General features: G+C 39.9%; 1 protein-coding gene across 1 annotated transcript; it reads right to left on the bottom strand.

The window, feature by feature from the left end:
- Window positions 1–1,037: 1,037 nt before the first annotated feature.
- Window positions 1,038–22,070, bottom strand: KIF24 (kinesin family member 24; the record flags this gene model as incomplete). The annotated part of the gene is made up of 12 exons (XM_083883419.1): window positions 1,038–1,213; window positions 3,407–3,500; window positions 4,357–6,714; window positions 7,647–7,756; window positions 8,407–8,478; window positions 10,306–10,411; window positions 11,950–12,071; window positions 14,038–14,125; window positions 15,240–15,455; window positions 16,677–16,774; window positions 18,060–18,249; window positions 21,457–22,070. The coding sequence occupies 12 exons, from the start codon at window positions 22,068–22,070 to the stop codon at window positions 1,073–1,075; spliced, it is 4,209 nt and encodes a 1,402-aa protein (XP_083739545.1). The 3' UTR covers window positions 1,038–1,072.
- Window positions 22,071–26,875: the final 4,805 nt, after the last annotated feature.

Raw genomic sequence — 26,875 nt, 5'->3', positions numbered from 1 at the left:
CCCTTGGCATTTCTGTCTACTGAGCAGGCTTTGAATGAGCTACCACAGGCATTACTGAGGAGACACAGAGATGGATGAATGTGCTGCGACAGCCCTAATTTTGGAGTGGGAGCACTCACGCAGCGTGTTGTCAGCAAGTGTATCTCAAGGTCACTTGTGCCTTCAAAACAAGTGGACTGGCTTTGTGGTTCAGATGTGAAGCATGCAGCACAAGGGCTTCTGCAGGGCTCCAGCTGATGGCTTCATAGCTCTTGATTTAAATACCAGTTTCACATAACAGTGCTGTCAGCAGCTTCTGGAAGCCCAGTGCCTCCAAGCAGACCCCCTTTTCATGTGAGAAATCTATTGAGCTCTGTGCTCAGTGCAGGCATTGGATGTGGTGTGCAGCAGGTACAGCTGCTGGAGTCTTCCTCTGGGCAGCAGCATGAAACCCATGTGCTTATAAACACGCCAGATGGAATCTTTGGTATTAAGTCCCTGCTAAACCACTCCTTACCCATAACTTAAAGCCACCTCTTTAAGGGCTCTGGAGTGTTCACCCCAAGAACTATTTCAACAATAGGCTTCCTTTTTGTGAAACTGACAGCACTTCACACCCTGCCTTGACTTCCAAACTTAAGGTTACGTTTGTGTAACCGCCTCTGGCTTTCTTTCCTGGCTTCTGTTTGCAAAGACGTGTCTGGGTAGCTTTTGAGCATTTCTGTTCAGATCTGAATTTGGCTTCAAAGTTGTTTCCCTTACTTGCCAAAACATATTTGCCTTTAACATGTGAGAAGCTGCTATGATACATGAACAAGACTTGCCTGCTGCTTGGTGAGATATTTAAAGGCTGCAAAATTGTTACTGTTCAGAATGTGGCTTACTGGTATTAATGAAATACAAAGCTTATGGTGCCAATTAGTCATCTCTCATTTACTCAGAATTCTCTCCATCCTTAAATAAAGCACACACTAATTACAAACATCAAACCAAAAGCTATCCTCTACCACCCACACTCTGCAGCACCAAGTGTAGCAAAGTGCTGGCTGGAGTTTCCTCTAGCTGCTCCAGTGCATGTGGAAGCAAAGAAGGTCTAAAGTGGTGGAGGTGTTTGCAGTGATGTGTCAGAGCCAGGGGATGCTAAAAAGAGCTGAAGCTGGGCTCGCATCGTTTGGACACACTTTGATTTCAGCACCAAGATTTCATCCAGCATGGTCATGAAATTCTGAAAATCCTGGTGAGGAAGGCACAAGGAAACAGTAGGGAACAGTATCAGCAAGTTGGAGAAAATCAGCGTATATTTTACACTGCAGCAGAACATATAAGCATTCTGCAGACTAGTAGATTAAATCTGCATTTCCTTAGTGAAGTCACAGCCCTCCCAGACAAAGGTCAGGTATTTGCCTCTAAATATCAAGATTCACTGACTCTAGTAGTTTTATCTATTGGTGAAATTACAGCTCATATACTGGCTTAAAAATAAAAATGTATAAAGCAGCTGTTGTCACTTTTCTACTCTGGTTAGCTTTTCAAAGGTTCGGTACTGGGACTGACCACCCAGTTTTACCATGTACTGAACTCCATTCCTGACAACTTTCATGCTGGATTTATCAATTATGAAAATAAATGGTGAGTTGGGCCACTATGGATCAGACATAATAGCCCAATCTTGAGAGATGCAAGGGATTTATTCCCCATTAGGTCATGGGCCATGGCTGCGGGTCTGCCATGAGCAAAACCAGCACTGTATCCAGCCTCAGCCCAGGGAACTCTACCTTCCATAGCCACATGGATAAAAACCAGTATGGAACTGTGATTAAAATTTAAATGGATTTTTAATCCTTTTTTAAGTAGGGCTTGTATTAATAAGGGAGCACTTGGAAGTGCTCTGCTCTCCAGCTGAGAGTAGTTTGGTGCCTTTGTTCGCAGGTCTGTGCCTGAGAAGCTGGGAGGTGTCAGCATCCCCAGGGCTGGGAAATTCAGCTGCTGTGCATGAAAATCAATCATGCAAAAGGCTATTTGGCAGTACTCCAGCTGTATCTCCTGTACTGTATCTCTGTCCTGCGGGGAAATCAGGACAGTGATGAAGACTAGCCCAGTTGCTGTGGCATATTTTTCTAAGCACTTTAAATATTGCTTTGTTCATTGTGTGGCTGGTCTTGGCAGGAGTTTCTCCTGCGGCCAAAGTTTCATGGCTGGAGAAGTTGAAACCATCTGAAAATGGAAGGAGAGAAGCTGATGCATGAAGCCCAAGCACACTTCATTACCCAAAAAAGGTCATGCTGTAAAATAAAACTACAGGGTATGTTATTCACAGGCTGAGAGGCCTGGCAAGCTTGTCAGAATTCTGCTAGCCAGAAAATCTGATTGCTGCAAGGGGCAAATAAATTTGGGAAGAGAGCTGGTGTGCAGTGAACAACAGACTTATGAAGAACAATCTCAGAAGATTTTAAAAAAATTAAGATGAAAGATAGCTTTGTTTCACCGCACTGTCTTCCACAAAGCTAATACAGTTTATGTCTCCTGTGCTGCTTTGTGAACTGTATGTGATCTGTAAAACAGCATATGCAGCTTGAAATCACAGTGAATAAGCCACATGGTGGCCCCACTCCAAAGTCCCTGAGGGAAGGAAGAGTCCCTGTACTTCAGATCTGAACTTTGAGAGGAATTGAAATGGTTTGATAATCCAATGCAGCAATGGAGTTCGGCTTTACTGAGAAGGTGAGGGAACTGGGAAGGCAGGAGTTCTTACTGGAAAATGTTCATAGTCTGGATTTTCACATAGCTGTGACATGCATCTGTTGCGATGCAGGAGAAACAGAGAACTGGGATTGCCTAGCTAGCAGTGGGGCCATGCAGAGGTGCCAGTTTTTAGGTCTAGAGTACACCCATCACTGAGGCAAAGGCAAGTCAAGAAACACTTGAGAAACCAAGCCAAGAGCATGTGAGGCACAAGACACAGTGGTCAGAACACTGCAGATAATGAGGCCTGGGTTGTTGGCACACCTGCGGTGTGATAGGCAAAGAGGCTCCCAGAGAGAAGAGCCAAATACCATCAGTCTCCTGCCCTAGGGGTGTGCTCTGTTCTGTCGTATTGGCTTACTTGTCCCAGCCTGCAAAAACTGAAACATCAAAGGGACAGCTGGCCTGTCTGGTACAGTCTGCCTCATGATGTGAGATAAAGGAAGGCTCTCTTATCAGAGACAAGGGCTTCAGGGCTGGCCCATCTGTCTCCTGCTCCCCAAGGGCCCATGAGAGTGGAGACTGGCAGACACAACAGGCACTGAAAATGAGAGGTGTCTCCCAGGGCTAAGACAGGCCTTGGAGAAGGGGATGAACTAACAAGGAACATCACATCTCTAATTCAAGCTAATAATCTCTAAGATTAATTTTTGGAGGCACCAAAACCATAATCTGAAACACTTACCATTGCTGACATCTGATTTATCAAGCACTCCTCTTTGAAGCACAGGCATGCCATTTCATCGAGCTGCTGCCGATGAGCACGAATTACAGTCTGTCTGATTAACAAAAAACACACATTGGTTACACAGCCTGTAGTGTAATCACTGCTTGTAATCACAGCTGGCCTTAATAAACCTTCAAGAAAGAGGAATCTCCCAGAGGAAGCCTTGCTGTCTTGTGTCCCTGGCACTCAGGAAGGGCAGACCAGTGCTCTGTGCAGTGGCTTCAGGATAAACTGGGTGACTGAGGTGACTGGTACTCACAGAGGAGTGATCACAGCCCTTCCTTAGCACAGGCAGCATACAACTGCTTTTCACTGTAGGAGAATCAAGGAGCACAACAATCATCTAATTAATTGGTGAAATGACTTGTAACTATGAGTTTGTAAGTAATTTCAGTGAGAAACAGGCCGAGCCGGAACGGAGTGCTACTGTTGTTCCTCACTACAATCCTGTACAAGTTTCAGTGACCAACAATGTATTTTCAGTCAAGGGAATGCAGTCCAGTCCCTGGGAGCTGAAAATGACAGCTCAATGTACTCAGAAGCTTTATATTTACATCTTCAGTGACTGCCCAGCTGCTCTAGCAGCTTTTCTTTTCATTGATGGAACAGCTATAACCTGATTCTTGATGGAAGTTTTTGCTATATTTTACATACTTTACAGCTTATAGTAAACCAATTAATTGCCTTCCTGTGAGATTTTAAAATATCCCTAAATAACAAGCAACCATAGATTTTTAGATTTTTAAGATAATTACTATAAATTATTATATATCTTATAATTATTTAATAGGACAATTAACCATTTGTTTTTCAAGTACATATGAGTATGACATACAAATAAAGGCAAATGTATCACATGTCCAGAATTTCTAAGATTCACTAAAAACATCATGATGGACAAGACTTACTGTGCCTTTTCTAGGGCTTCCCTCTGCCATTTCCCCATCTCTGATGCAGCACTTGGAGAGCTGCTGCTGGACACATGTGAGGGGTACTTTGCATTTGCTACTGGTTTACTATCTTTGGTTGCAAATCCTTCATCTGCAGCAAAAGTCTCTTGTGGAAAAGTACTCTGCTTTAACTTGGTTTTTAGCAATCCTGTTTCCTCATTGCTGAATGATGACTTGGCAGGGTCTTCAGAATGGGTGAGGTCCTCAGTTCTCAGTCCTGGCTTGGGCTGCAGCAGCAGGCTGCTCTCCTGACAGGCGGACTGGGCTGCATAGCTCTTTTCAGGTATTTCAGCATTTATTTCCTCAGCATGGGACCCTTGACTGGAGTTAGACTTCTCTGAATTACCAGAATTGTTTTGCTGGTTAGCATCAGCAGCACACCATCTGCCTCCCGTGTGTTCCTTGCAGGGGGAGTCAATGCAAAACCCCCCATCCTCTCTCTCTGGCCTGGGGACTGCGGATCCAGCTGTGGATCCAGCTGCAGATGTTCCCATTGGGTCATGTCCACCAAACAAACTGCGCCGGACTCCCTGCTTGGACGAATCCCATCCCAGGTGGCAGCAGCAGGGCTTCACACGGCCACAGGCAGGAGGGAGCTGTTTGTGTGCAGCTTGAGGGGAGCCCAGCAGGGTACAGAGCCTTCCCCCAAGGTGGGACTGCTCCCTCAGCTCCAGCATGCTGTCAGTCAGAGATCTGCTCCTGGTGCACTGCCAGCCCTTGTCATCAAACCTGCTCTGGGTGTCACTGTCCAGCATCTGCTTCTCATGGTGGAGCTTCTCCAGGCTGGAAGATGCTTTCTCTGTTTCAGTTATGTCCTCACCATCAAGAGGGGACAGCAGGAGAGGGCTCATGAGATCAGAGGTGAATTCTGAGGAACAACTGGAAGAAGCACAGTGACTAACTCCATTTTTTTGAGCTTTCCATTTTACATCTTCTGCAAGGGTAGCCTTTTTATCCAAAGTGGATTCTTCCTTCTCATGCTGGAGATCAATCTCTTTGCACTCTTTCAATACAGGAGATACATAAGGGTTTGAAGCATCCTTTTCTGGAGTTAAGGTGGCTTCACTGGAGTAAACAAGACATCTGTGTTTGGACTTGAACTCGTTGTGCTCAGCTAGGAAATCCTTGCCATTTCTCCAGCTGCAAGCAGGATCCTCCTGCAGGCAGTAAGGTTTTTCTGCAGTATTGCTTGGAGAGGATTCAACAGCTAAGTCATAGCTCCAGTCTGCAGAAGTACTGCTGCAGCCTGAATTTTTAATGGATTCCTCTGCCTTTGGGCTACCCTCACCACAATCCCAGCTGTCATCTAATCCATGATCTTGCATGCGTAATGCATATGTAAAAAATAAATCCTGTCGCTTTTGGCCTTTTTGCTCTTCTTTGGTTCCTTGTTCTCTTTCATGAAGGAAAAATGAATGTTGACTGCATTTGTTGGTATTTCCTCTTTTCACGCTCTTTTGACTACAAAGAGGTGAGAAAGAATCTTCACTGAAATCACTGTCATCCAGATCTTCCAGCTGCATCTCCTCTTTGCTCTGCACTTCAGTCAGAGTAAGGCTCAGCTCCTGCTTCACTTGAATCTCCTCAGGCTTGTACTGCATTAAAAACCTCTCAAGCGGTTGATAGTTCAGTTTTTGCTTTAGAATAGGGGGCTGCTGAAACTGCTGGTGATAAAGACGTAAATGCTCTTCCCTTTCCTTCTGAAATGGAGGCAGGTATGTCCAGGGTTCAACAGACTGTTTAGCAAAAGTATTTCCCCATTCCTGTTCACTGTCAGAGGACAAATTTCCATCTCCAAAGGAACTATCATCTCTAGGAACAAGTTGTTTCTGAACAGGTTGCACTGTCTGGACTTTCAGGCACTGGACAGGTGTTCTGTTTTGCATATACTTGTCTTGCTGGCCACTCTCTTTTGTTTCTGCTGTGGCAATGAAATCTTTCACCTTTTCAGAGTGGGGGGATAGATCATCATTTTTCTTCTTCAGGGGATGTGTTACCCGTAGGATTCCCTTAACTGGAGTGGTGTGGTGGAAGCAAGGAGTACTGCTATTTCCTTTGTACGCATGTTCTTTGCCAATTCCCTTAGGGGTAGAGGTAAGAGGGACACCAGATGGCTGGAGTGCTGCAGGATATGCCTTTGGTTTTGTAGCTCGTGAGCGATGGTGTAGGCCTAGCTTCGCTTTCTTTGGAGAGCTCTTTTCCCCCGGTGGCAAAGAGGGAGTGCTTTGGACACGTTTTGGAGATACATTTCTACCTCTGCGACGCCCTTTTGTGACAAGAGTAGAATATCTAATCCCTTTCTTCAGCTCTTTGACCCTGTGAAAAAGAGGCTAGATTTAGAAAATGTCACATCACGCTTTCAGACAAATAACAGCATCTTCAGAACAAATCAATGCTTTTACATACTAAGACTAAATATTGAATGCAACAGCATATTTTTTTTCTGCCTGTGATCCTCACAGGTATCAAAACCCCTCTGCCAAAATGCCTGGACTTTTTGAAAAATCTATAGCAGTCTTTTTAAGTGCTTCCTTGAGCAGTGCATAACAAGTCAAGTGAGTGGAAAGGGCCTCAGTCTCAGCACAAGGGAGTGGCATTTCCACATGTTATAATGCAGCAGAACAAGTTGGTATTCTCCACAGCCTGTCACAGAGTCCCAAAAGGCTCAAAGTAGGACTTTTGGAATAGCTGCAGTGGGGCTCCTTAGCTCAGGTGATGTGCACAGGGCTGCACTGTTCCTGGATCAGACTAAGCAGTGCAACTGTGAAGAGCTGATTAACTGGTATCAACCTTTCCCCTACCACCCTGACCCTCAGCTGTCCCCTTTGCTTCTCTTGCCCCTCAAGTTTTATCTGTTGTCCTTTTAAGACCAGCATCACACAGCCTGTATTTTACTTCTTGCTCTGGAGGAGGGAGGGTGAAGGACTTGCACACACTCTAAGTAGAATCACAATACAAAAATAAACCAAAACTTTTGATAGCCAAGGTCAGTAATCCTGCAGTTAGAGTGCACACAGTGATATTTTCATTACCGAAAGTGGTTATCAGGAAGTACTTACAAGACCCCAAAATTTTAAGACAAAATATAAGAGTTGGAATAGGTAACAGTTTTATAGCTTTGTAAAGATGCTGTTTATTGCCTAAATTGACATTTTTAATACAACTAAAATAAAATGTAATGGCAAATATCACATATTACTTTTTACTTTGTGATTTTTATCCTGGCAAGACTGAGTTTCACATCCTACCTGTCAGCATATCGCAGAGTGTTCAGGGTGTGCTCTGTAGCTATGTGGCTTGGTGAAACATTGGCTATCATACATGTCTTGGAATTGCCAATGAAAGAGTCCTTTAGCACCTAGAGTTCAAAGGAAAAAAAAAACTGGGCTCTTAGCAGTTCATGTGCCTTGCACATCCTGTAAATTAGCAACATCTACAGAAGAAATTCAACATGAGGTACTCAATTTTTATTTTTTTAATAAATGTAGTCCTCTTGTCTCAGTTTTTCTTGCCTTTATTTGTTTACAGTTTAAAATGAATACAGCTATTAGGTATCTAAACAAGCCCTTGTTCCAGATGCCCTCAAGGGTGCCAATATGGTTTGAAGAATAAAGCAGATGTTACAGCTGAAATCAAGAAATACTGATGGAAGGTCCTAGGACAGTAACTGAATAGAAGATGCAAGATTGGTTTCAGACTAGGTGTAGACGGATGGTAAAACTACGTATGAGTCCGGAAGGTGGTGTTTGGGGTTTTATTTGGTTTCAGCTTTTGGTTTGTTTCTTTTTTTCCCATGCCAGTCCCCACTCTTGGCTGGAGGAAATTGGAAGTTGGCTTTAATTCTGTGATTACCTTTAAAATTTAAATTTACAAAAGCTATGCATCTCCTCTCTTCCTCAAGAGAAGAAGCAGTTACTGAACTATGCCACCTATTTATTTATTTATTTGGTTTTTTGCTTATTTTTGTCCTCAGCAGGGAAACCTCTCTTGCCTTTCTGCTTATTCTACCTGAGTTAATTTGCTTTGCCGGAAAGGAGTATGCGTGTGCTCCTGATCCAACGCCCGAATGCATTCCTTTAGCTACCAAAAGAAAGAGAAAACAGAAGGGAAAAATCAGTCACGCACTGGCAAGGAACTGAACTGCATCAAACCAAACATACACAGGTCCTGTGTCACCTTTGACTCCTACTATGTGTTGTCCCTTGCAAGGTCAATTGGTGCCCTGCCTGATGGCTCCGTGGGCTACACCAAATGTTAGGAGCTGTGTAAGCACACGCATTTGGCACACACAGAGCTGCTGCCTGCACCACATATCGCTAGTCTGAAGCCAGACTGGCTATCTAGTCTGAAGCCAGGACTGAAGCTAGCCAAGCCAGCCAGCCTAGACTATGCTGCAGCTTGCAGGGCAGGTGTATCCAAAGGACAGAGCTTTTTGAGCTACATCTCTTATTTTCTTTCTTCTGGGGACAGCAGATTACAGTATTGCCATGGTGATACCGCCATCAAACATTTACAGCCTTTCTACACTCTGCACTCCCACTGAATATGACACTTATTTCTCACTTTTAAAGCATTTTATTAAAAACTGCACCTGTAACAAGTAAGAGATCAAACTATTATAATTCTTTAGTCTGGCTCTCATAGTTGCAGTGTCTGAAAGCCTTCCACTTGAAAACATGAATATTCAAACCAGCATCAGATTTCAAACCTTATGCGTTTAAAGGTACAAAGAGAGTGTTATGATCATTGAGGCCAGAGCTAGGTTTTACAGGCTGCAGGTTATGAAGATTTATACAAAGATGCTTTTTATGTTTAATTCAGTCACTACTTGTAGACTGCCCAGGTATCTTCTTAGTTTCACACAATATCAAAAACATAAATACTCTGATTTTACAGCTTCTTTTAAAAGAGTTTCATGGGCTTACACTCAGGATTCTCAGGAATCACAGAATTGTTTAGGCTGGAGAAGACCTTCAAGATCAAACTTCTTTCTATTCAGGTCCCAAATCCCCATGACACTCAAATTATTCACCAGCAAGTACTCAACAAAGCATGAAGTACAGAAACACATTCACTTCACAGGCTACCTCCCAGCACAAATACTAATATTCCAGTTGCAGGAAAAGTCTCTGTGCAAAAGAGCAACTACATTCCCAAAGCAGAGCAAGCCATCTCCTATTTACAGCACACTAAGAGCTGCAGTTGTGTGCACTGACTTCTGCACTGCTGGCTTATACCCAGGAACCTGTATCACCTTAGAATAGCCCTCAGTCACCACTGAGCCTTCCTTGTTTGTGTTAAAGGAGGTGCAAAGCTTTTTGCAGCATTTACATTTACAGGCACCTCTGCTTTATCTTAGATGGCATCTTTCTGCTCCTTTGTCCCTCTTTGCCTAACTGTGGACTTTTCCAAAGACAGTTTGCCTTAGGAGTGCATTTCTTCCTGTTTCTTCCTCCCCATGCATCAACTGCTAGTTTTTATGCTCTCAAGTCCTTTATTCCTGATTTGAAAGAGAACCCTGAGTTTAAGTGGTAAAAATAACTGGCAGGAACAGATGTGCTTTTATGAAGCAAACATCGCAATTCCAAGTCAGTACTCTTTAGAAGGGACAAAACCTTCTATATAAAATGTGAGACACTTATTATACTACACCTAACATTCTCCATTCTATGTTTATCTGTTTGGCAGTAAGAATGGATTAAAAATATTTAATTTTCATAAGGATATCTCTTCCTTCTTAAATAGTTTTTCAGTTACGAGACAAATTAAACTGAACACACTTAGTACCTTGGTTATTTTTTCCTCTCCATGGAATACATACATACATTATTCTGTTGTTCATTTTTATCCTAAAACACATGCTAGTAATTAAATACGAAACCTTCCCCAGATATAATAGTAGCTTACTGCCAGAAGACTTTGGTTTATTTCTGCTCCTTCCATTTTCGTTTGTCGATCTGACTCTCTGGCATCAGCTGCCCTTTCACTGCCAGCCAAGTCAATGAATGATATCCTAGAAAAAAACAAAGTTGCATTCATCTTAGGGGCTTTTTTTGCCTCTTCTTTTTTTCCTTATTAAACCAGCAGGCTACAACACAACATGGCATCAGAAGGGTGATTAGAAATGACTACTTTTGAGCAACAAGAAACATCCACTAGAAATATCTGAGATACCAAAATAAGTATGGCAACAGGAACAGTGCCAGAGCATCTTAACATTAAATAATAGAAAGTGTAGTTACATGTGATGACAGTGCTCCACAGTTTAATGGATAAGCTGTGTAAAGTGCAACACATTAATCTCTCCAGATAATCACTGTGTTTGTAGCTTCCTAAGAACACAGTTAAAAGAAATTGTAAATTTCTCGATTTCTCCTTCCAAGTAAAACAGACAACTGCCAAGTCAAATGGGAATTTGGGACAATAGGAACAGAAATTTCCAGTGTAGCAAGTAATACACTGAGCTTTCAGTGATCTTAGTTGTTTCTTTTCACAAAACTCCATTAATCCCTTTCACACTCCCTAGCTCTGGGTGCCAGCTGCTATACTGTTGCACTGTATCTTTGTCCTTCCTCTTTTTCTGCAACAGCCCTGTCTTCTTTTATAGGCACATCTTGGCACTCTTTCCTCAGTTCAGCTCCTCCTCCCTTTCAGACACACAAAACCTTCCCAGTCCAGATGCCACACCTACATAACCTCTATACTTTTATTTCTAAGCCTGCCTGTTCTGTCTTTTCCTCTCTTCAGTGTTTGTGGTTCTCCCGTTTTTGCCTTGTGTTCAAAATTACATCCTGGGAAAGAAAACTGTGAGTTAGCTAATGGAAGATTGTGTCAGCAGGATTTTGTGACACTTGGCAGTAATGCAGATGCACAGACTTTCTTCCCCAGACCTACTTCTTGAAGTTGTTCAGTCTGGAGAAAAGATGACTGAGAAGAGGCACAAGTAGTTTTTGAATACATAAAGTGGATGCCACAAGAGTAAGTAAAGTGCTCTTTCTGTCTGCTGCAGATAGCATCAGAGTCACACACTCAAATTATCAGGGAGGTTTATGTGAAGTACTCTGATTCTTCTGGCCAAAGGCAAACATCTGTCATGGAATCATCTCTACCTGGGCTAGTCATCCCACACTCCCTTTGTAGTCAATTACAGGACAGAAATGCTTTGAGGAGCAAATACATCTGACCTAATTTAGGTCACTCTGCAGAGATCCCAGAAGTGACTATTTCATTCTACTGACTTCAAAGGTGATGAGTTTGCATGTGGATATGTCCACTGCAGGCATCTACCTTTAGCCAAATTAAACACTGAAGAAGAGGGGATGGATTTGATTGTCAAACTCCTTCACTGTAAATTTGTATGAACAATTCTGAGAAAGCTCTCGCAGATGTGCCTAAAACATTCTCCTTGGAAACCAAGAAAGGACTGTGGATCTTCTCAAACTCCATTTTAACCCTATCTTAACTCACACTTCTGCACTAACACCTCCTCTTTGTCTCTTGGATGTCCTTGGGCTTGACATCAGCACTGAGCACTTTTGCTTCTGGACTTACCTTCCAAATGCCCTGTTGGTTGTGTCTTTAATTTGAATTTGGATGATGGCATGAGACCGAGAGGAATCTGAGTTGACTCCTGTAGCTCCTGTGCTACGTTCTTTTCCCCCCTTCAAAATCACCTGCAAAATAAGGGGGACAAAATCCAAGTGAATTGTAAATAAAACCACAATCTCTCAGAAAGAGATCTTGTCCTTCTAAGATGAGGAATCATTGTGAGGAAAGGTTCATTACAGCCTTAAAATTTGGTGCAAGGCAGTAGAGGTAGACTGGTTCCCTTCCAATTTCTTTCAGAGCTTTGTGCATGGACTTGCTTGTGGTGACACTACAAAGTTCATAGAGCACACTGCAAGTAAGAATCTGTTGCATCACATACACACTCACATTTGCAAAATATCCAAATTAAAAATTAAATTCTTTCTTATATTTCTGGCATACTTTTGTAGTACCATAGACACAACCTAAGAGACTCATGAGACTGACCATTTATTCTTTTAAATTTTCACTTTCTCATATAGTAGGTGAGTACAGTTATCCAGAAAGTGAAACAAAAAGTTAAGAACTGCCAAAACATTTCTAAATTTCCAAAACTAAAAAAAAAAAAAAAAAAAAAAAAAAAAAAAAAAAAAAAAAAAAAAAAATATATATATATATATATTTATGCCAGAGTAAGGAACAAAGTTGAAAGATTAACTATACTCAATACAAAAATAAAATAAGAAAACAAGGAAGGAAAGGAAGGCAGAAGGACAAAGGCTCCTTCAAGATACAAATTTGGATAATTCTTTTTTGAAAACCATAAAGGACTGTTGCAGAAAGTCTAGCATTGACTGCAGCAGGGTGTTCATTGAACAGTCACTAATTTCTGCTTGCAAGAACAAATTAAAATATTGTCTAGCAAAAATCAATGCATTCTCAGCTGATAGATGTGAACTATTCATGCTTTTTCAGTGGCCAGTTCTCAATGAGCAACATTACCAACCACTGCAGCTTCTGAGCTTTATATGAGTGCTAAGTGCAGATAATTTCTGAATCGAAGCCAACATAAATGAGTAGTGAATAACCAGGGATGTGTTCAAAGCTCTTTCCATATATCTGTTGCAGAATACTCAAAAGTCCTGAGTCAAGCCAGTGACATTTCTGTGTTCAAAAGGGCCTGTGAACAACCTAATTTTCCCTCTCCAAGATATCTGTAAGAATTAAGTAATTTAATAGCTGTTCTGTGTATGGAATGTGATAACACCAAGGAATTAAAAATCAACCATATAGTAAATTTGCACTCTAACTTGCAGAAGCATCACCAGCTTGTCCTGAAACTTGGCGTTAATGGGAAGATGAACAACTAAATTAAGTGCAATATAAGTGGACAACACTATGACAATTTTAATGAGTCAGTTAAATATCAGACACTTGTAACTGACATTAAAAATCAATTAAACTATGCAGAGTCAGGCTAAACAGAAAGTAGATTTAAACAGCTTGCTTGTTGCAGAATATAGAAAATTTGCCAGTGTCCTTTCAGGGCTCAGCCAGGTACGGAAGAAAAACTGAAGCCTTGTTCATGGTCAATGTCAGCTACTATTTAAAGATCTTATTTTTACTTGGCTGTTATGCACACACTTAAGGAGTATTTTAATCCTAATTCAGACAAATATCTCAATCTTAAGTGTTTTCTAATTTCTGTTTCTAATAATTTTCAATTTTATATATTCTGCGCCAAACCCACATATTTTTTATATGCAAAAAATCTAAGTTCATAGAACCCCAAGATACCACACCGGGGGAAAATACATATCCAGCTTTCAAGGTCCCTTACTGGGACACTATTTAACTTCTGGAATCTTTCCCTAAGGAATGGCAGCAGAAGCAACAGCTGTGAATCAACTGCTTGCATGTGGCTAGCACAAGAAACAGCTTAATGAATAAAAGCACTTTTAATAGAGCCCCTTGGTGCTCTGCTGGTGTTGCCAATTTCAGGACCTTAAACAGGAACAAACACTTGTACTACATAGTAAATAATCTCTGTGACACACCTCACAAATCAGCAAATCAGGCTGCAGAAGACAAAGAACAAATTCCAAACATTACCTCTAACAGCTGATCTACAGAATCCACCTGAACCTCCCGCAGTCCAACTATCTGAACAACATGCTTGCCATCCTCTCTTGCATAGAGTCTAAAAAGAGAACAGCAGAAAGGAGATATCTGAAATGTCAGAAAGCAGCAATGAAAATACACATCTGTGCTGCAACATTGAGAAAAAGCAATCAAGTCTACTGACAGGGGAGAGGCCCTGCTGTCATTAATTTATTTTCAGAGCTGAAGAGGTACTTCATTTGTAACTAGAGACATTACCACTGTATTTCTGCTAGTTCAAGAATATAATAAAGCAGAGAAGTAAATTACCACGTTTACATTTTAGAGTTCCTATCTCTCTTTAAACTACATCTCAGGCTCCTCTAAGTCTTCATCAGACTGTAAATTTTGCTCTGTTAATATTCTAAAGATTTTTTGTACAGGATAGCAGCTCCTACAGCCTTAGGAGTGATATTTCAGCATCACCTCCAGAGGTTTGCTGGGCTGAGCAGGGTAAAAGTGCCCAGGGAGAAGGTGAGTAGGCTCTACAGAGTCAAGCATCTAGGAGATCAAGGGGATCTTCAGAGACTGGATTGACAAAAGCCAAATTCCCACTGGTACAGCAGGAGGGATAGCCAGAGTTTATGCTTGACCAGGGAAAGACAGGGACACCACAATGGTTGGCACATGACAGGCTGTCTAAAGAAGCTGAGGATGTCCCATGCTTGAAAACATTCAAGGCCAGGTTGGATGGGGCTCTGAGCAACCTGGTCTAGTGGAAGCTGTCCCTGCCCAGGGCAGCAGGGGCAGAACAAGATGATCTTCAAGGTTCCCTCTCAAAATGTTCTGTGATTCTAAGACAGGAACTACTGGCCACAAGAAGCTTGTTTCTCTACCTACAGACGTTCAGTGATTATCTTATTACAGTGTAAGCAAGAGCCTGAGCTTGTTTCTCAAACATAAAGTCCCTATTTTCCCCCCAAACAATAAACCAGGAGTCCCTATCAAAGTCACATTATCTATTGTCAGATCTTCCATTCCTCCCAAGTACCTCCTACAAACAACCCAATTAAGTACATAACGTGTTATAAATGCTAGTATAGTAAATGTAATAAAACATTTTATTACATATTAGCATAAAAACACTAACTGATTTCCAAACAGTAACCAGCCGATTCATAGGCTTATAGTAATTAATGTTTTTATTTAAATACCTTTTCCTTCCATTTAGCAGGTCATAAAGCTGTCCACAGTAGATCTCGTAAAAACTGATCAGAACAATAAGATCTTTCCTGGATGGTGATGCTTCCAGGTGCCTAAAGATGTCCTTGGCAGCCAGGGCATAGAGTCCTGGGTTCCGGGGATTCCCTATCATGGTGTAAGTCTTGCCAGCACCAGTCTGTCCATATGCAAAGCAAGTTGCATTGCCTCTGTGAAGACAACATATGTATTTAGTGCCACATCTGATTAATTCATATCTATTAAATAATATTCTACAATGCTGGTATCTATCTATAGCGGCCCCTTAGCAATGGGGTTTAGTCTGCTACCTCTCTGGGAAACTGCAAAACGCTTAACGATTTCCAGCTATAGCCTATGGAGATATGATGGGGCACAAAGTGCTGGCTCTCTTCCTTTCTTTTCCTTTCCCTGCACTCCTCAAAAAAAAAAGATTTTGTACCTGGCTCAGTACCCCTGGCAGAGGAATGGATAAAAATGTAGGGCTGCAGTAATCACAGTGAACAATTTCTTGCCAGTTTAGATTGCAGATTAGCCTCACCATTGTGTCAGATTAAAAATAAGGGGGAAGCTGGGAAAAAATAGCATAATCTCTTCTGGTAGCATTACTGGATTAGCTGTAATGTGAATTGTGGCTTTAGTGATTATTACAGAGCAAGGTACAAGCCTCATTCCCCTTTTTCATTTCCTTTTCTCAAGAGCATGATACTCTGTCTCTGTTGATGACACTTGGCGATTTTCAGTAACAGAATACTCCATTTTGTTAATTTTCATCATGAACACGTAAATTTTTTCTTCAAAGACTCAAAAAAGTAATTATATACAAGTATATATTCAATATATATATAATTGTGCATAGAAATAAGATGGCTCATGTAAAGCCACCAAATTTCCTATTAATCCGGAAGTATGTAATTACGATTAAACCTCTAAGCAAATACAAATCAATAAAAATAATTCACAAGACTAATCATAATTTCTATTACTTTGAGAATTGTACAAATACATGCAAAAATATCTCTCAGTAGTCTCAGGAAAGGGGTAACATTATTTCTTTACAGATGAGAGTGCTCTGCCACACAGGAGTCTTTGTCAGAGTGAAGATGAGAGTTCAAAAACCCTGGGACTTATTTTTTTATTCTAGGCTGACCATGCTGTCTCTTTGTTGCACCTGAGGTTCAATTTAACCTTCTTCTGTAATTGAGATTCCTCACTAAGTGTGAAGAAAGTTTTCCCTGAATTATTTTTGTCAAAATGGCAATCAAGGATATTCTGAAAAGGAGAAGGTATGTGGCAAATGTGAAATGAAGGTACGTTTCAAAAGATGAAAAGCACAAAGGAAAATTCAGGCAACACATAAAATTGGAAAATAACAATGCAAAAAATAACAAATGTAAGCACTGGTGCCCTACCCGTTAAAAATATGCTGAATAAGAGGATAAGCTGTCTTCATATACACATCCTGATTGGTACATGTCTCCTCAAAGACTTCATCAAAATAAAAAACATGCTGAAAAACAAAGATAACCTTTACATGAGAATGAATATGTTTCACTTCCTTCCAATTCCATTCAAAGGTAAAGTGAAATAATGGAAGTCTTTCTAGTGAATTCATATGGCTTTGGATTAGGTAGAGAGTGATCTAGCACACTTAATATGCAGCATGACTCATGTAGGAACACACCATTTAAGAGATTCAGGCTAGGGGAAAAAAAAATCAAAAAAAACAACCACAAAACAAAACAAACCCCAAAAAACCAAGAAACTAAAATGCCTTGATTTTCCATCATTCTGAAGCAGAACACACAAAAGCCTTTTAACAACAACAACAAAAAAAGCTAATAAAGAAAACCTATTCATTAAATGAATCAGCCTACAGGTGTGTCAGACTGTAACAGTAAAAAGAACTGAGAGTCAACTCTTGACTCTTGCAAAATTAGTCCTCACTGATGACTAAGTTGTGATTAATTGCCTCTATTCTTAAAAAGTTTTGTGCCAGAGAAGAAAGAAGCTGTTCCCAAGCAAAGCTAGATTGTCTGAACTCAGAAAGGGGCAAGAAAATCAAAACTTTCCACACTCCAGATCAGATTCAAAGAAGCAAGGTCTGTTGAAATGATGCAGCACGTGTTCCACTGTAAAAGGTGGAACATGAGCTGGGCCTGAGAGAGATCCAAACTGAAATTTTACTGGACACTCCAAACAGTTGTTCCTAGGGCCCAGATTGTAAAAATAACACTCAGGAGAGCAAGAATGGTTTGCTGCCTCTACAAATCAGTTCTGTTCCTGGTGCTGTCAGTCACAAATGAGAATTTGAACTATGACAGCACAATGTATTTGGGATTAAGAGACAAAGACCAAAAGGGAACTTAATTTTCAAAAGCATTTGAGAAAAAGGGAAGAGAGGGGATGAGGGTGTATGTGATTCATTAAAACATACCTACAGTGGAAAGAGAACTTCTCAATGAAGTACCCTGGAAAGCCATCAGCAGGCATTTCTCCTGCATCAATGGCATGTAGCAGAGGGTTTATTTTGCCACATACAAAGAACACTGCAAGAGACATACTTGTAGAGCTTAAAATTCTAGGTTTAGGTTTGCTGGCACAGTCTGGCATAAATCAGAAGCAACTCAAATATAGAAAACTCTGACTGAAAGAAGAGCCCACCACCTATTTCAGTGTCAGAAATACCAACAGTCATTTTCTGTTTTCCCTCACAGAAATTGCAAGCACAGTAAGTTTTACCCTTCCATGCAAGTGACAGGTCCATAAACACAACCTTCAATGGAGGATGTTACCTGTAAAATGTATTGTGTAAGATCAACTGCCTCCTTCTTCTCGTGGAGAAGCAGGGTTTCTTTATCTTTCACTGTGATGATATTAACCTCCCCACGTCTCACCTCCCTCAGGCAGAGAGGACGTTTTCGGACACACACTCTGATTTTTTCACTCTCTGTCCATGGAGTCTCTTTGTCGAAAGTATTGGATCTACAACAATAGTGGAGGTCTACATTTTAAAATCAGGTTACAACAGAATCTAGAATATGCCTGAATTTGTTACGTTTATCAGAGAACATTTCTGTCATTAATGCCTATCAAAAAACTCTGCAACACACCTCATTTTTTTATGGTGCATTTTCTGATGCTTTTTTCTAAAAAGACTGATGTTCCTGTACCCTTCTGTTAAAATAGTTGTGTTTGTACAGCTACACTCCTGAACTTTTGCTGGGCTGACATATTTTCAGTTGTACACAAATATGAGATAGAACTGGCATAATATCCAAGCTAATATAACAAAATTTAATCTTGCTGAAATTATTTGCACTCATGATTAGTCACTTAATCATGTACAATAAAATATGAATAGATCTTGAAAAGGAAAAGGTACAATACTTAGTTGTTTTTCCTCTCATGCTGGACTTTATTCTTCTCATTATAGACTGTCCAGCTGGTTACAAGAAAATGACTCAAACTGGCAAATGAGATAGTACCACCATGTTCGTGTTCAGTTAAAAAAAAAAAAAAAAAAGAAATATTGATCTCATCCTTGTCTCTCCTTTGGTCTTTTTGTGTAAAAAGCTTATGTGAGCACAAAGTTGTGCTCCTATGTTTCGATAATTTTACTTCAGTTCCTTTCCAAACACCTCAGAAACAAGAGGTCATTTCATGTTTCTTTAATTAACCTGCTGTGTACAGCTTTTTGTGATTAGAATAGGCTTGAATTAACTAAAATGTATTCATTACACCTCTCCCTTCTTCAAGCTGTCTTCAGCCAAACCAGTAGCAATTTTCAGCCTGGATTTGCATTTTGAATAATCAAGCCCCAACTTGCCTAAAAGCAGTGTTTCTGCCACACTGTCCAGATGCCAAAATCTCTTAGCATAGCAACTGAAAACTCATACTTACCAGTTGTCTAACAAATTGTAACCCACAAGTTACTCAGCATCTCATTAACATCCACAGGCTTGTGGTATCTCTGCTCTTGTGCTCTATGATTTCCCCGAAGGACAAGATGCAGATTTAAATGTCAAGATGTGTCTTTGAAGACAACACAGGAGCAATCTTTACTCATCACTAGAGCCCCTTCAATTTTAGTACAGCTTTCCTGTGCAGCCCAGGATCAGGCCTTGCATTTAGATGGAAAATTCTTTTGTCGCAAAAGAAAGGCAATGACACTTGAAATAAGATGCTTCATAAGGTGGTGTGAGCTTATGCATATCACCAGGCACCAAATGTTGTCCAACAAATGATCAGAGGCTCTGAAGTTTAATTATTGTGGCAGAGGGTGTGACCTGCAGCAAGAGCCTGTTGTGCTAAGAGACTGAAGCAGAAAGGATTGTAGTATTTGGAGAAAAGAAAAAGGGAAAACTTAGAGACTCTGTTAATGAGAAAAAAGGAATAAATCCTCTTTAGTACAGAGGCACATTTTTTGAGTATATTTTGTATAGGAATAGAATGTATGTTAATTTTACATGCTGAACCCGAAGTTCATATTTCTTACTAACTCTTTTAAAATATAAATTATATTTTATAATAAAATAATTTTTCATTACTAGGTAAAAAAGTCAAACTAAAGTCATGACACAAATCATCAGAAATCTGACTAAATAATAGGTCAGAAAAACGATTATGTGTTAGCAAAATCAAGTGACTTGCTGTCGGCAAGTTCAAAATAAGTTTGAACATATTAAAAGAGTTCTTTGTCTTTCTGCTATCTGAAACCATGTCTGTGTTTTCCAATATTTCTCATAGATGAGAGTAGATGAGCCTTCACAGTGGTCAAATCACAAGGTGACATGGGAATGGATGCAATGTTAAGCATTTGCAAAACAGGAATCACAAACCTGAGTGCAAGCATGCTGCTCCAAGCCTGCCTGAAATGCACAACTCTCCAAACACGAGAAAATTAAATTGAGGCATATCAGGAGGAGGATGCAGAAACCCCACGAGATGAACCATAATGCTAGGTACAGAAGAATGAGCTTACAAAAGAAGAGAACAAGGAAAGAAAGTGAGAACAATGAAGAACATGACTCTACTGCAGGATTAAAAATCTTTAACTTCTTTAGTTGAGCCATTAGGTTTAATAATATATCAGTTCTTAAATTTGCTGACATTATAAATCCTGTCCTTTTAGCTGCACATTGGCTCAGCTTCCAGAAGAGACAGAGAATGCACCAATATGTATTGGGAGGTTAGTGCACTTCTCCAGAGGGTGGGAATGATTTTTTTTCCAGCCAAGAGGAATTAAAAACCTTTGTCCTGCATTTCACAGTTTAAGTGCTCTACTTACTATGTCACCTTAGTACTTTTCCACTGTGGCAGCAGCATCCCTCCAGGCTACATACACCCTTAGTGGGAGCTGTAATTGACACCTCAACTCAATGGATCTTTCCCTGTACCAAATCTTTCCCCACAACCTTCCCAGACCAGACCTAACTCCATAAAACTACCTCTCTCCATTGCATTTTAACTACCATGACTGCATTGCAACAAGCTAGGTAGAGGTATTACATGTGCAGAGGCATATGTGCTCTGCTGCTGAATCAGGAAAAAAATACTTGGTGCTTTAAAAATGTTGCCAGGGTACATGTACCAGCATTTCATGATAACCACAGTCCCTCCAGTCCCAACACTGGGAAAACTATGGAAGTTACAGATCACATGCCTAAGGAGCAGCTGCAAGGCATCCCTCCCAGCATCAGGTCTGTAACCCTTCCCAGCTGTATTAATTCTGTTTCCTTTTAAAGCTTCAGTCCAGAAATTTCTTTATAAACAAATATAGCCATCACAGCTTGTATCCTTCTTACCAGGAAAAGCTTGACAAAATTAACAACAGGCAATGCCCTCTTTTGGAAAAACAGTATTTTAAAAGATAGTCCCATGGAAAGACAAAGATTGGCTCAAATACCAAGAAAACAAAGCCTTAAACCCTGAAAGACAATAAAGATTATTCTTAGACAACCTTGGTGAGTAGCAGCTAGTCAAATTCAGATGTTTCCTTCTATAAGACTTGGGAGAGTTGCAAATGCTTATTAATATCTCTCTTGTCTGCAAGACTTTGCATTGCTCTATAGTGGATTGTAGTGCTTGGATTGCTCATTTGGAGGTGAGGAAGACAGATTCCACTCCACAATTAAGAGAGAATTAATTATGACTAACCTGAAGTATTAGCAAAATAAAGGTGACTATTACCTGATACAGGAATGAGGTAGTCCATAATTATACCCTGAAATATGAGTTACTCTTTGTACAATAGGAGCTTCAGAATCCCCCAGGAGAGGAGCAATATCATCAGAAACTGTTGGACAGCTCAGGTCATTTTTTGTACCTATTCCAGGAATATTTAGGTCTCTTCTAGATAATCTGATTGGCTCTGAATCGTGTGGTGGAATGTGTCCCAGCATTTCCCCTATACTGTTCTTCTCTTCATTGGCACTGAAATCAGGTGAACGATACAATTCAGGTTCGGAGTCTTCAGCTGTTCCATCCTTTTCTTCACAGAAGGACTCAAAATGCAGCTGTCTACGGGGTCCTGACCTGGTCACCTGAGGCTGAATGAAAAGGCCAAGTGGTTGAAAATCTTGCTTGGTTAAGTCTGCAATGTCTTCCTGTCGCATAATTTTGATTATTTTAATGAGCTGAAAAAGACGCTTGCGGTCATTTATGTCATGGACCCCCAGTTTGGTGTAATCATCCATGGAAACTTTGGCAAGCTCATCAATTTTCTGAAGACCAAAGGCAGCAAAGTGGGGATAGTATTTTTCAAGTTCTGCTTCACAAAGGCATTGATACAGGCATGATGCCATTTTTAACCTAGAGCCTACAAGAAATCAAACAAAATAAACATCAGAATCATATGAAACATCACATCTGACAAAGTTACTAATGAAGAAATTGCACCTTTCCTGATGCCATTACTTGCAGTTAGGCTAGAAGCTTATTTAACCCCAAGTTTACCATACAGTAGACTGACAAACACTACAGAAAATAGCAATCACAAAAATAAACTAAAACATGAAACAAATATTTTATCCATTAAACTATATTTTAAAATTACATACAATACACAAGATGTAAGAAATGCACAAGGCAATATTACTCACTGCCACGGAGTTCCTACATGCCTGATGTCTACTTGATGAATGCCACAGCTACTGAAACCCTGTCCTCAAGATATAGAATGCAAAATGCCTAATTTTAGACACTCAGTTTAATATCAAGGCACATGGTCTAACATGGTTCAGCTACCCCTGGTTAACTAACCAGAGGAGAAAAATTGCACTTGTCCTCACCTCAAGCTGCCTAATTAAGACCATTCATCTTACAGATGAACTACTGCAAAGCTGCAGTTTTGTTGCGCAACTTTAATTTTTATGTTATTAATCCTGTGAGCATTTTTGAGTCTCCTTGACAAAAAAACCAAAAAACAGTTCTGCAAGATCTGAAAGACAGCATTTCTCTAAATCTATATATGCCACTGGAATGCCATACTTGCATTCTTGGGAAACCCAAAAAAGAAACATGAATCACTGAAAACTATGCCCCAAATCCCCCAACTTCTTCACTTATGTCTTACTGGCAGGATGGTGCAGCTGTCTGTATCCTGATGGATTAATATCTGCAGATATTTTTACTTGTTCCATAAAACACAAAAATGATAGCACTTCAAGTATCTGTTGCCCACTGTCTTCTCATATCTTTGTTCAGTCTAGGACCTTAACAAAGACTGCTCTTAGACTCCGTTTGGAGTTCACAGTAAGACTCAACAAAAACAAGTTATTGAAGTGTTCCTCCCTGTAGTTCAGGGCAGATTCTTTGTGAGGATTTTCAAGGCTTTCTACAATGACATTATAGAAGAAAATAAAGTAATCCCCTAATTTGAGTCCATGTCATTAATTAATATATTATGTTGAAGTAATAACAACAATAAAATCATAAAGATTAATATATAAAGTGCTGACTGTGTAAGATATTACAGAGGCCAAAATGTGCAGCAGAGAACATCTAAAATGACGTAGAGTCCATGCTTTGGGTAAAATTATGAGATTCTACAACAACAAACTCCAAGGCCAAAAAATTCACATGCAAGTGAATTTATTTAATGTGTAGGTAATGTGATTATGAACACCGAGGTAAAGTTAGAGTCACTGCTGAGGCTGCTAGATCCTGGGAGGGGGAAATCAAAACTGACAGAGAGGACAGCAAACTCAGAGATCAGGGGGACTAAATACCATATGTGTACTCAAGCATTCACTACTTGCCAACTTCTCTAACATATAAAACCACACGGGAATCTAAGACTTAATTTAAAAGAATTACATTTTGGAAAAATTCCTTTTCTTACCTAAGGTAGCTTAAAATGTAAAACCAGTACAGGTGCTGTACAACCTTCTCCATGCACTGCCATGGGAAACTTCTGTTTGTTGAAAGGAGCAGCTAGAACTCATGGCCAAGACACCAATCTAAGAACTGCTGACAATCTGTTAAAGACAAAAATAATCCAATAATTTTATTTTGTCTACTCTCTATCTGTATCCTAGATTGCACCTACATCTTTACATATCCTTATATTAAGTACAGAGTGTCCAAAGACCCTAATTCTGTGTTAACCTCTGTTCCAATTATAATGGTGAACACAGGAGAAAGAAAAAATAATAAAAAGGGAAACAATGGAAACACTTTCTAAAAAAAGAACAGCAGAAAAGAGGAGAGAATAACGGATTTGAAGGTCAAAGTTCTAATTAAAAATGAAACAAAATAAATTTAAATAGCTTGAAATAAAAGGTTATTATTATATGGAGTGACAAGTCAGAAGAATTCTCAGCATTAGGAAAATCCAAATAATGTACATACTGCAGAACCTACAAGAGCCGTGTAAGCAGCTCTCTGTGGCTAATTGGCTAAGGCTCTGTGCCATGTGAAAGCAACTAAATGGTTTCTTAATGAGACCTGGCCTCTTAATGAGACCTGAGATCTGCCTTTCCAGATATAATAAATTTTACTGGATCTAAGTAGTTTCAGGGGTGCTCCAGCAACTCCTTATTGACAGGATGGGAATTTCACAAGCTAGGAAAACAAAGTGTTCACTAATAAAGGAGTAACAAATTAATTAACCACAGAAAAAAAATAGAGGTTGGCATAATGAGAGGTTCCAGCATTTCTGATCACTTTAAAACTCGAGAGTAGACGATTGCTAAAAGATTTTGCAGGGAAAACTGCAATTGTCAGTGAAACTCTTCTCACTTTTCAATCACTGATGATCTAAAACAAATGGATATCTTTCTCCTTATTGAAAGAATACTTTAATTCATCCAACCTTGTAGAGGCCTTTGTGCCTGAACAAAGGCACAAAGTTTCCTAGCAGATATAAAATTCTTTGCAATAAATTGCTTTGTGAAAACTAAGAGGAGATTTTCAAGAATCCTAAATTTTTAATGCCATCTTCTGGCAAAAAAAGGCAGAAGACTTTTAGTCTCGTAACAGCCAGCATTTCCTCGCTTATTTGTTTGTTCACCCATGAGAACAATGTGTAATGGGGCAGAAAAACACACCATTCTTCAGTGTGGTATTTTAATATCAAAATCTAGGTCTTGTTCCCCACAAAGATATGGGTGGCTTCACTGAAAATAGGGTTGAGATAAATTACTAGGACTTCTTGAAATAGTTGGGTGTAACATATTTTGAGAAAGAGTTGAGTGTGGAGGCATAATTCTCCATGTGCACTCAGCCTGACACCTCTATGTGGCCAATATGAGTTCTCTACAACTTGTTTCTTATGCGAAGATGTTTTACAAAGATCTTAAAAGGCTTCCAGATGCTGGTAATTCATAAGTGCTTGTTGTAAAAAAAGCATTAGAATTATATATAAAAGGGACTAGCTTAGCCACAGAATTAGATTGCAGCTTGTCATCAGAGAATTCTTCCTCGGCTTCAGTATTAGAGCTTTTTTAAAGGTCATAAATAAAGCTGACAAAAGAAAGAAAAATCAGGTGTAAATAATAGAAAGGAGTGGTTACATTTTTCTGTCCTGAAAGAAATTAACTTAGAACAAAATTATGCTCTAGGAGCAGACTCTCCATTTTAAAATGCTTTTAATTATTAATTACCTCTTTCACAAGATCTTTTCCTTCTCAATGCACTTTTCAAGGTGGAGGAATGGTCTTCAAAGATATTCAGTGAGTGTCAATCACTGCGTATAAAATAAACAATGTAAAAGGCCCATAGAGATTATTTTAAGAATAAAGCAGCCTTGAACCCACTGTACCTTGATCCTTATTAACTTCTGATACACTAAAAATCTCAGCAACCCATTCATTTGAATAACCCTCATATGCCCTGTTATCCCATTGTAGCTCACTCATACCGACCTGACAATTTTAGATTTATATTGTTTCCTGAGTGTCACCACTGGGACAGAAACAAATGTCATTATATCTATTCTTTAAATTAGTGAAATAAAGTGAAGAAATCTTACATGGCACTGCTACAATTGCAAACAATGCATTTTGTCCTACATATAGTCTAAGGTAATCACTCTGAATCATAAACCCTGGACTGATCATTAAACAATTTTATTAGTCATGATTTTCAAGTGTATTTGACAAACACAGAAACTGTTAATCAGCACACAAAACATAAACACCACCTTGTTTTCCATGTAAACCATCATGCTCTACAAGTACCTTATAAAAATAAACTTAAGAGCTTTAAAAGTTTGTAAATGTGTGTAGCAAGTGGGTGTTTCCTCTCCTGATAGCACCTACAGCAGCACACTGTGCTCATTACTTGCAACCATTTTACCCCAAAAAAGACTTCAGCACAGGTTCCTCTCATGCCAAAGAGTTTGCAGGTTTTTTGAAATACAGAAGCAAAGAATGAATAAGGAAAAGGGAAACGTATTAATTCATGTCGCTACCCATCTTCATTCCTTATTCATTTGAACATTAAGCTCTTTTTTTTAAGGTGATCCAAAGCCAAATCTGATTTAACCCTCCAGAAGTGAATGGCTAATTTGCTTTCCCAGAGCACCACACAAAGTGCTTTACCTTTAATCATTCTGACCCCATTCCTTGGGGATTAGGGCATTCCTGTGAATAATAGGTCAGGCTGGAGGTGCACTTTTTTAGGACAAGCTCCACAACAAGAGATAATCTGTATTGTAAAACAAGCCCATAATTTTAGTTTAATGCAAGAGGAAGGGATCTGTGAAGCTGTGGTTATTGAGCAGATCCTTTTGGAAGATCATGGGATTACTCTACCCTGCACGTAAACAACAGGGCATTAAACATTCCACTGCTCCTTGGAACAAGTGTTCAGCTGTTCTGAAGTTGAACACTGACAATAGATAACCACTTACAGCTTCAGTACAGCAAAAGTAACTGGAGAGGAGGGAATGGTTTTCATGATAAATGGCAGCTATTTTATGGCTGGAGCTTGACACAGATCTGCTGCTTGCAGCAACAAGGGAGCAGTGGGGGTTTTCTTTGCCACTGACGTACCTTGAGGAAGTTACTAAAACAATTAATGTCATTAAGATCGGCTTACAAACAAGTAAATATTGGGGATTTTTTCTTTTCCCAGAAAGTATTTCAGAGTATTTTATTCCTCTCTC

This window comes from Zosterops lateralis (assembly GCF_965231275.1).
Source record: "Zosterops lateralis genome assembly, chromosome: Z".
NCBI lineage: Eukaryota > Metazoa > Chordata > Aves > Passeriformes > Zosteropidae > Zosterops > Zosterops lateralis.
Note: the sequence above shows the minus strand (reverse complement) of the source record. Positions and strands in the feature narration are given on the sequence as shown.